At 54.6% G+C, this 11,255-nt stretch overlaps 1 protein-coding gene across 1 annotated transcript in view; it reads right to left on the bottom strand.

Moving 5' to 3' along the window:
- ANKMY1 (ankyrin repeat and MYND domain containing 1) overlaps positions 1 to 11,255 on the bottom strand; it is an 83,237-nt gene that overhangs the window by 45,635 nt on the left and 26,347 nt on the right. Inside the window, exons 9-11 of the mRNA XM_008583719.1 lie at positions 9,201 to 9,356; positions 4,903 to 5,059; positions 3,204 to 3,344 (exon numbers count right to left, since the gene is read on the bottom strand). Of these exons, the coding sequence (XP_008581941.1) occupies positions 3,204 to 3,344; positions 4,903 to 5,059; positions 9,201 to 9,356 (454 nt within the window). The remainder of the gene's footprint in view (positions 1 to 3,203; positions 3,345 to 4,902; positions 5,060 to 9,200; positions 9,357 to 11,255) is intronic.

The following is an 11,255-nucleotide window of genomic DNA, read 5'->3' as shown; positions in this document are numbered from 1 at the left end:
TCTGTAGTAAAAAATTGATGTCACACTGTGACCCAGGCCCCATACCTGTGAGTATGTAGGCACACATGTGAGTGTCTATAAACAAGGTGATGGAGTTTGGATGTGTTGTCCCCTCCAAAACTCATGTGGAAATTTGACCTCCAATGTGGCAGTGCTGGAAGCTGTTTGAGTCACCAGGGTGGATCCCTCATGAACGGACTAATGCTCTCCCTGGGGGAGGTGGGAGTAATGAGTGAGTTCTCGCTCTACTAGTTCCCGTGAGAGCTGGTTGTTTATAGGACCCTGGCACCTTCTCTGTCTCTCTCTTGCTTCCTCTCGCCATGTGATCTGCTTGTACCCGCCGGCTCCCTGCCACTTTCCACCATGAGTAGAAGCAGCCTGAGGCCTGTGCCAGATGCAGCTGTCCCAGAATCATAAGCCAAATAAACCTCTGTTTTTTATAAATTACCCAGTCTCGGGTATTTCTATTATAGCAACACAAAACAGACTAATACAGAAAATTGGTACCGAGGAGTGGGGTGTTGCTAAACAGATACCTGAAAATGTGGAAGCAGCTTTGGAACTGGGTAATGGGCAAAGGTTGGAGGAGTTTGGAGGACTCAGAAGAAGAGAAAAAGACGAGGGAAAGTTTGGAATGTCTTAGAGACTTACGAGGTGGTGAGCAGAATATGCTGATAGAAACGTGGACAGTAAAGGCTATGTGGATGATGAGGTCTCAGATAGAAATGAGGAAATTATTGGGAATTGGACAAAAGATCACCCTTGCTACACCATAGCAAGGAACCTGGCTGCATTGTGTCCATGCCCTTGGACTTCCTGGAAGGTGGGACTTAAGAGATGTGAACCAGAGCATTTGGCCGAAGAAATTTCTAAGCAACAAAGCATTAAGGAAGCTGCATGGTTGCTTTTAAGTGCCTATGCTGAGTTACGGTGGCAAAATCATGATGTAAAGCCAGAATTTAAAAGGGAAGCAGAGCGTAAAGATTTGGAAAATTTGCAGCCTGGCCATGTGGTAAAGAAGCTGAGAGCAGGCAAACAATGCAAGAGTGAAGCAGATAAACTGGTTGCTAAAGACATTATCTTGGCAGTGAGGCAGCCAGATGCTAATAGTGGAGAAAATGAGAGGAAAGCCCTGCAGGCATTTGAGAAGTCTGGAAGGGTGCCCCACCCATCACAGGCCTTGAGGCCTAGAAGGACTGAGTTATCCTGGAGGAAAGACCTGGGGCGCAGCTGCCCTCAGGAACCTTCTCCCTGCATCCCAGCTGCTCCAGCCCTGCAGAGCAGAAGCCTGAAACCTCAGTAGCGTCCACGTTGTGTTAAGTCTATAGGCCAGCAGAACATGTGAGCAGTAGAGGCATAGCAGCCTCCACTCAGATTCCAGAGGATGTATGGAAAAGCCTGGGGGCCCAGGCAGAGACCTGCCACAGGGGCAGAGTCACTGCAGAGGTTATCTACTAGAGCAACGCTGAGCAGGAATGTGGGGACGGAGCCCCCACAGGCAGCCCCCATCAGGGAAATGTCTAGTAGAGCCAATGCAGCAGGGCTGCCACCAGGACCCCAGAACTCCAGGGCCACTGGTAACATGCAACATAGGCCTGGAAAAGCCACAGGCACCAGCATAGCCCACTGGGCTGTGCCTGGCAGAGCTGTGGGAACAAGGCTGCCTGATGCTTTGGGGGCCCAGATGCCCAATTGTGCCCAGGACACAGGACGGTTTAAAGAAAATTATTTTGGAGCTTTAAGACATAATGTCTGCCCTGCTGGGTTTCAGACTTGTTTGGGGCCTGTTTTTCCTTTCCTCTGGCCTATTCCTCCGTTCTGGAATGGGAACGTGTACCCAATGTCTGTCCCACCATTGTATCTTGGCAGTAAATAAATTTGGTTTTGTTTTTCAGGTTCACAGCTGGAAGGACTTTTGCTTTTGGTCTCAGAGGAGACTCTGGACTTTTAAGTTGGTGCTGGAGCAAGCTAAGACTTTTGAGGGGCCAGGGGTGGAATGATGGAGTTTGGATGTGTTGTCCCCTCCAAAACTCATGTCGAAATCTGCTCCCCAATGTGGCAGTGTTGGAAACTGATTGAGTCATGGGGGCGGATCCCTCATGAATGGATTAATGCTCTCCCTGGGGGAGGGGGGAATAATGAGTGAGTTCTTGCTCTATTAGTTCCTGCGAGAGCTGGTTGTTTAAAGGACCCTGGCACCTCCCTTCTCTCTCTCTTTCTCCCGTCCTCTCAGCATGTGATCTGTTGGTACCCTTCAGCTCCCTGCTGCTTTTCCACCATGAGCAGAAGCAGCCTGAGGCCTGTGCCAGATGCAGCTGTCCCAGAACCATAAGCCAAATCAACCTCTTTCCTTTATAAATTACCCAGTCTCAGGTATTCTGTTATAGCAACACAAAATGGACTAATACATAAGGTCTGGAACAACATGTCAATACACGTTATGAACAATGCCCTCTGATACTTTCTATTCTATTTTAACCTATTGTATTCTAGGCCATCATTGAAAATCCTGGATGTGATACATTCCATTGATTCAAAACTAAGAGAGGGTGACTTGCAGTTTGAGAACCACTGGCCTGGACCACAGCAGCCAGGACCCCTGTGGGGAGGGGCCAATATGCCACAGGCACCCATCCTCCACCAGGCTGCTGACTGCCTGTCTGGAGCCAATACACACACACACACACACACACACATCCACGTGTGCATCACCCGGGCATACACACACTTCAACACCCATGCACATGTACAAACACAGAGTACAAGCTCATACACAGATGTGCTCGCATGCATAAGGCATGTACACACCTACACACACACAGCGCACACTTGCACACATGCACATACACACAAAGTGCACACTTACGCAATGCAGATACACTTGCGCACACACTGAACACTTGTGCAATGCAGATACACGTGTGTGCACACTTCACACTTGTGCACATGCAGGTACACGTGTGCACACACAGCACATTCATGCAATACACATACACGTGTGTGCACCCAGTTCTTCCCTGGCCCGCAGCACCTCTGACACAGGAATCCCCTGAGACACTGGGGCTTCCAGGCTCCCGCCCTTCCCTGCCTCCGCTTTGGTTTCAGCATGAGCACATCCACTCCCTGTGGGTGCGTGGCCCTGAACAGCAGCCCTCGCTGCCAGGAGCCCCTGCCACCCCTGGCCAGGGCTCAGTGATGCTCACCTTGTTGTTGTCCTGGCGCTCGCACGCCACGTGTAGGGCCGTCCTGCCCCCCTCCTCTGGGGGTGACATGTGCGTGCTGTAGTAGGCTCTAGGTGGGCCTGGCTCGTTGCTGAGCTTCAGGCTGGAGGGCGGCAGGTCCAGCTGTGGGTAGACAGAGCACTCCAGTACTGGTCCTGAGCCTCCCACAAGTCCTCCAAGTACCCGCAATGTGCAGACCAGGGCAGGCCACAGGCCCACAAAACAGCAATGGCAGCCAGCTTCCTCCCCAGACCATGGCGATAGAGTGTCACCCACAAAGCCCTCTTGAATACCAAAGCCTGGCCCCCATGTGCCTGTCCCTGAGCCCCCCTGAAAGCCACAGGGGTCAGAGCCATTCTATGCCCTCCCTTCTCAGTGCCCACACATGTACAGGTGCCCCACAGTTTATGCCATGTGCTGGGTCTGTACGAGGTTCTATGGGCACAGGAGGAAGAGGAAAGATCCCCTGACCTCAAGGGGCTTGGCCTCTTGCAGAAGAAGTAGGATGTGGCCCGATGGCCCATGCTGGAGGTCTTTCAGAGCTTGGAAGGGCCAGGAAGCCTCCATGGTGGAGGGGCTTTAGAGCTGGCCTTGTGGAGGAAGCCACAGCACAGTGTGAATGAGGGACACAGGCCCTGCCGGCCACCCTGCTCCTGGCTTCCTGCTGTGCCACACCTGTTCCCCAAGTGTTGCCCACCCTGTCAGGAGGCCTTGGAAGGATGCTACCCAAGACCCACCTCTGGCCTTCCAGAGGGTGCCACAGCGTCACCCCAGGGATGCCCCGCCCTGGGCAGCCAGGCCCATAATGCCCTGCTCTCTCCATCACAGCACCTGGTGGGCAGGTGTCAGTCAGCCCAGCTGGCCTGCAGCCTGGGAGCTCCGGGGTCCCTGCAGTGCCACTGTCCCTGGGTCTATCAGTGCTTACTGATAGAAGAGAGCCAAGCCCAGCCAGCAGCCTCTCCCCCAGGACAGAAAACTGCACGTGATACAGGGCAAGGGCGGAGCAAGCATCCCGACAGCCCTCCCAGCCCAGGCACTTCTGGGTAAGAAAGTGCAGTTCAGAGCCTGCTCAGGGAACCGGGCATCGAGGTCCCAGAAGCAAGCACCCCAGCCGTGGCCCTGCTCAGGACCCTGCCTTCTCAGAGAGAAGCCAAGGGGGCCAAGTGGGGACTGCAGGAAACCAGCCCCCATCTGCAGAGGGGTGGCTGGGAGGCAGGGCAGGATAGTGGGCACCCAGGCAGGCGCACTGCCCAGTAGGGCAGGAGGGCGTCCGCTGGAGGAGGCCAGCCTGGGGACATGTTGGAAATGGTCTCCGTCCGTCCACAAGGACGGGTCTTCTGGGGGTGTGAGATCGAGTTACCTGCAAGACTTCCTCGTGGGGGTCCCACTACCCCCAGCAAGGACGCTTCATGCTCTGTGAACTGCCCAGCAAACAGGCTCTTAACTCACTTGTTTTTGCCTCTGACCTCAAGACAAACCTAGGGGCTACATTCTCATCTGGGCTGGCTGTGCTAGTGCCAGATCTGCATGTCCCCAACCCCTACTCCAGAGGGGCCCGACAGGCTCAGCTGAGCACAGGAGCGCCGCACAAGTGAGTCCATCCCGGGACCCTCGCCGCAGGTCCAGGAGGACTCCTCCGCCCGCCGTGTCCCACCCCCTCCACCTGTCACAGGTGGCGTACCTTGCTGGGCTTATACACATCGTCCTGGTCAGCTGCCTTGGAGTCCACGTCGCTGATGGCATGGAGCAGCAGCTCCATGATCTGGACACCCTCCTCCCCGGGAAGGGCGGCCGCAATGTGGAGGGGGGTCAGTGCTCCCAGCTGTGGAGGAAACGTGGCCAGGGTGAGGCCCCCGGGGCTCCCCACATACCAGGGACGAGAGGATGGCCCCTTTACCCCACTGCTGTCATCCTCACCAGCCCCACAAGTGCAGGACAGCAAGGTCCAGGGAGGCGGAGGCGTACAGGGCCCCACATGATGAGCAGATGGACCAAGAGCTCTGTGCATGCTGCACAGTCCACGGGCCTCTGTCCACCGCGGCCATAGACAGGGGTGCTGGCCCTGAGTCAACTCAGTTTAAATTCCCTGTGCCTTCCTCTACAAGAAGCTCCTCCGGTGCCTGCCAGACCCTGGCTCAGATGCCCGCACACTGACAGCCATGAAGCTCCTGATCTGCCATCCTGTACCCATGGCATGCCCATAGTCACTTTCCTGAACTCCCGCAACACAGAGGTGGCCAGGAGGGACCCAGCCCACAGAGGAGCTCTGCCAGCCCAAGAGCAAAGCCGGGACCCAGACTGGAGGGAGCGCCCCCAGCCTCCCCGTCTAGCCCAGGCCCTCAGAGCATGACCTCACTCAAAGAGGAAGGCACCCTCCGAGAAAAGCCCCCAGGAGGGTCCTCTGAGGGTGGGATGGCAGGAAGAGCTAACCCGCAGGAGGGCCCAGAGGAACTCGGTGACAGCAGCTGCCTGCGCCCCTGCCCGGGAGCCAGGGAGACAGCGATGGTGTCCACAGCAGAGGGCAGGGCAGGCTCCATGCAGCTGCTGACCCCAGGAGGAGCAGGAGTCTCCCAGCTCGACGGTGGCCCCACAGAGCCTTTCCAACTCTGGTGCACGTTCATCTAGCAGCACAACCTCCTGTGAGCTGCGTGAGGCTGTCTTTAGCTCTTATTGTTCCTAGTTTGCACGAATATTCTTATACTTCCCGGCAGAAGCAGGGGTATCACGGTACAACACCTGGATGACCTCACGATGGTCTGAACGTGTCCCCTCCAAAACTCAGGTGTTGAAACCTAACGGCCAGAGTAACAGGATCACTTGCAGCAGTAGGAGTGCTCACAGATGGCTGGCAGAGCATAAAACGGTGCACTTACTCCAGACGACAGTCTAGTTTCTTATGTAACCATACGATACACCAACTGTGCTTCCAGGTATTTACCCAAAAGAAATGAACATGTGTCTGTGCAAATACTTATACAGATCTCTCATAGCAACTCTATTAATAACTGCCCCAAACTGAACACTGTCCAATGTCTATCAACAGGTATGTGAATGATGGGTTACCACTCAGGAATAACAAGAAATGAATCATTAATGCACACGGCGATGGGGGAAACTCACACAGACTGAGCTCAGTGAAGGAAGCTGGTCACAGAGCAGTACATGCCACATGCTCTGTTCACATGTGGTTTTCAGAGCAGGCAAAATTAATGTACAGTGACAGGATGCAGACCCGTGGTTGTCTAAAGCAAGAGAAGTGGCGTGGGTGGGGGGAGCCAGGTAAGATTGACTGCAAAGGGCAAGAGGAAATTTCTAGAGTGTTGGAAACATTCTATATCTTCATTGTGGTGGTGGTTACATGGGCAGATGCATTTGTCAAAAGTCATTAACCTGTACACTTGAGAAATGAGAAATTTTCGAATGTAAGTTATACCTCAATATCAAAAAATTTTTATAAAAAAACAAAGAGGTGGGACTTTATGAGGTGACTGGGCCATGAGGCTGCTCTCTAGTGAGCAGGATTCGGGCCCCAACAAAAGAGATTCATGCAGTCTTTGGCCAGTCTGCCCTTCGCCTTCCACCATGTGAGGACACAGCACTCGTCCCCCGAGGATGCAGTTCTCACCAACACCAAACCTGCCGGTGCCTTGACCTCAGACTTCCCGGCCTCCAGAACTGAGAGCAGTAAGCTTCCTTCTTTGTAAGTCACCCAGTCTCAGGCTATTTTGTTACAGCAGCACAAGTGACTGAGACGGACCTTCAGAAACCTTATCATCTGAATGCTGAAGCAGACACCACAGGTGGCTGCCCCCTACCAAGGCAGCGTGGGCAGCACCCAGGCCTGCAGCTCCCCCACTTCAAACCCCTGTGTCTCTGCTCCTCAGTGGTGCTCTCCCTGGCCCTGGAGGCTTCTCAGCCTGGGCTCGGGGCAGCCCGGAAGGAGGGGGGTTGACGCAGGGGCAATGCTCAGCCATGAGAGACGGGCAGCGGGTCCCACCACTGTGGCTGCCTCTCCCCTGGCCGTCCTCATTCGCACTTCCCAGTATCGCCCCCCACGTAAACACCTGTCCTATGTCGTGTCTCAGCATCTGTGTTTAGGGTCCCAGGACAAGGCAATGCCCCAGCGTTTCAGGTGAGGGGGATGCACGCTGGGAGGATGCTCCAAAGCCTGCGTGCAACCCCAGCCGGCCACGCACGGGGCCTGGGGGACAGGCAGAGGCACAGGCAGGAGCAGGCAATGCCACCAAGCTCGTCTACAGGCATTCCTTTCTGCACCTACCCAGATATTTTAATTAGAAAGACTGCTGTGTGAGCAATGAACGTGTGAACAACGCACTCCTGATCAGAGCTGAGCAGACAGATGAGGGTGCACAAGTGAGCGGGGCCTGACCAAGTTCAAAGTCTGCGCCCGTGGCCAGTTCCAAAGACGGAGTCTGATCGTGAACCCAAAAAGCTACAACAGAAGTATCCTGGGTCTTAAACCAAAAATTCTATTTTTCAGCAGAAACTTAGAAGAAGATAAACTGATAGACTGGAAATAAACTGCCTGACAAAGGGGCCTGAAAGCCAAACACTGCAGCACTAGACGCTGCTGAGCCCTGGCCACTCACGCTGGCGCCGGGCAGGAACGGCCAGCTCTCGCTGTCAGCACCTCCGAATGGAGAAAAGACGAGTGTACACACGGTCAGGGAGGAGCAACGGGACGCTGCCAGTAAACGCAGCAACCAGCTGGCCTGACAGCCCATCAGCAGTGCGCATGGGGCCCTGCTCTGGGGCTGCCCAGGAGTGGGATTCTGTCACCCGAATAGGCGGTTCTCTGAGAGCCTCTGCCTGGATCTGCAGCTGGAGAACGACTGTGTGGCCCTTCCAGACACGAAGGCAGAGAACTATGGTCAGAGTGTGGCAGAGGATGAAACTCATGTCACGTGTTAACAGGAATGAAAGATGTCACGGTGAGTCCACGTTTGCTGACACGCATCCACTCTTGCCCGTCCCCAGGGCAAGGACCCCAGGGCTGAGAGGAGATCCACGTGACCCTGGCCACACCCCAGACACTTCTCCTTGGAAAGGAAAAGGAGCCTGAGTACCTGTGCCCGAGGAACGTGCTTCCAGAAGCTGTGGCGTGGGGAGGGCTGGCGGGACCCGGGGCCAGGCTAGCGGGTGCCCCTGCCCGGGGGAACATATAAAAAAGAGAGTAGTTGAGGCCCGAGTCCACAATGACACTCAGCAAAGACATCCAACGTTCCTCTCTTTAAAGAACTAGCACTGCACTCGGGGGGCTCAAGACAACCTATTCAAGAGTAAAATGCTCTTACGAACACGTTTGCTAAAAGGGGGTGCACCCTCAGAGAGCAAAGAAGCTGTCCCCTGCAAACGCTGCCCCATCCTTTGGGACAGGCCTCAGCCTCCATCCGCCGGCAAGGCCTGGGCTCACACATTCTTTAAAAGAAAGTATAAAATCAGATATATGTGTTTCCCCTTTAAAACAGGAAAGCTGTGTTTTTTTCCTCAACTAAGTATTTTGCTGGCTGGGCTGTAGATAGAATCTCAATGCCAAATGTGTCTCTTTCTCCGTGAAGTGACACCCGGGTGAAAGGGGACGAGCCAGGCCCTCTTCCTCCTAAATACAAGCCTCCCCTTTATGAGGTTTCTTCAGGGAGCGCTTATCCCTAAGTGTGTTTCAAACTCTGGGAAACACCTTGAAATCGTGTGAAAACTAACACCACTCGAAATTGCATCTGGTGACATCAGTAAAACAGCAGGCAGTTGGACTTCCTCCTTCTGCTGTCACCAATGCTTCCCAAACCAGGCGGCCACCTGTCATGTGGGCCAGCCCCCTGCTGTTTGCCTCAGAGTTTTGCCTGCTTTTCTGGCCTCAAAGGCCCGAAGGGCAGCAGGCCCCACGCCTGGGAGCCGCCTTTGTCCCCACACCCACCCTGCTCCCGCCAGCAGCCCACTCCTACCTCGGTGGGGAGCTGGATGTCGGTCCTGGCCCTGTTCTCCAGCAGAAGCTTCACCCCGTCCACATCCCCGGCCTTAACAGCCAGGAACAGGACCTGCATGGGCACGCAGCACAGGTTGGGGTCGGCGCCTCGGCGCAGCAGCAACTTGATGGTCAGCCACCTGTTTCTCTGCCTGGAAGCATCAGCGCAACAGTCATGGGTCAGAGGGACATCATGGGCACTGCCAACACCAGCTGCCTGGACAGTGTCCCAACAGGCAGAGCAGCAATCCATGGGCAGAGGATGCCCTGAGAGGTGTGCTGACCTCATGAACACCCTGAGCCCCAACATTCACAGCCTTTCCTGTGACACCCTTGGTCACCCTTCCAAGGCCACTGGTGCCTGCCCTGAGAGGCACCACAATGCGCCTGTCACCAAATCATCCCTGTCTAGGGCCAGCTCAGCTATGGCAAACCCAACCATGGCCAAACCAGGGCCTGGCTGGGCTTCAGACCTGAGTGGGTCACTTAGCCTTGCTGCGATCACCTGTGAAATGAGGGTCCATGGTAGGACCACCCATCCCTCCTGGGATGGCCATGAGACAATCACATAGTGTGCCTAGTCCCACATCTGGCAAGAAGTTGTACTGTGTACCCCACATGCCACACCACATGTGCACCATGTACACACCACACACACTGCATACATACAGGCACACAAATGCATGTACACAGGCACACACCACCCATATGTGTACAGACACCACACACACAGGCACACATGCCACACACACATGCACATAAACAGGCATACACCACATACACGTGCACACACAGCACACACAGGCACACACATGTGCGCGCACACCACACGTACACGCACACACACACACAGGCAGGTGCACCACACACATGCACACACAGGCACACACACCACATGCATGCACATAAACAGGCACACACCACATACATGTGCACACACAGCACACACAGGCACACACATGTGCGCGCACACCACACGTACACGCACACACACACACAGGCAGGCGCACCACACACATGCACACACAGGCACACACACCACATGCATGCACATAAACAGGCACACACCACATACATGTGCACACACAGCACACACAGGCACACACATGTGCGTACACACCACACGTACACGCACACACACACACAGGCAGGCGCACCACACACATGCACNAGGCACACACACCACACGCATGCACACACAGGCACACACACCACACGCATGCACACACAGGCACACGCACTTCTTACAAAGAGCACAGAGTGGAGGACGGGCTGGCACCTGTGGGGAAGCTGAGTAAGACGAGGGACTCTGGAGCAGCTCGGGCTGGGTGGCCGGGGTCGGCAGGCCAGCTGCACGGAGTGAGAAGGGAAGGGGAGGAGCAGAGTGGGCTGTGGGTGAGGAACTGAGCAAGAAGGGCAGGTGCAGGGTGTCACCAGCCCCATGGGACCCACAGCCAGCCCAGAACCAGACAGGGAGTAAAGCAAGGCAGTGGAGACTAGATCAGTCTAGAGCAGCAGTTCTCAAACTCCCTGGTCTCAGGACCCCCCTTATACTTTTAAAATTCTTTAGGGACACAAAGAGATTTGTTTATCTGGGTTCTATCTATCAACACCTACTGCGTTACAAACTACAACTGAGCAATATCGAAAAAGCTTGCCAATTCATTTAAAAACTAACAATACGGGCCGGCCCCGTGGCGCACTCAGGAGAGTGCGGCGCTGGGAGCGCAGCGCCGCTCCTGACGCAGGTTTGGATCCTATATAGGAATGGCCGGTGCGCTCACTGGCTGAGCGCGGTGCGGGTGACACCAAGCCAAGGGTTGCGATCCCCTTATTGGTCACGACAAAAGACCAAAAAAAAAAAAACTAACAATACCAAACTCCGTTGCATGTTAACATAAATAACATACTTTTTGAAAAATTACTATATTTTCCAAAATAAAAACAACTAGTGAGAAGGTGGCGTTGTTTGACAGGTCTGCAAATCTCTTTCCTGTGTAGCTTAACAGAAGTCAGCTGGACACCCATGTCCACCCCTGTGCTCAGTTTGC

This window comes from Galeopterus variegatus, unplaced genomic scaffold, assembly GCF_000696425.1.
Source record: "Galeopterus variegatus unplaced genomic scaffold, G_variegatus-3.0.2 Scaffold3013, whole genome shotgun sequence".
Classification (NCBI taxonomy): Eukaryota; Metazoa; Chordata; class Mammalia; order Dermoptera; family Cynocephalidae; genus Galeopterus; species Galeopterus variegatus.
This window is presented reverse-complemented; position numbering and strand designations above follow the sequence as displayed.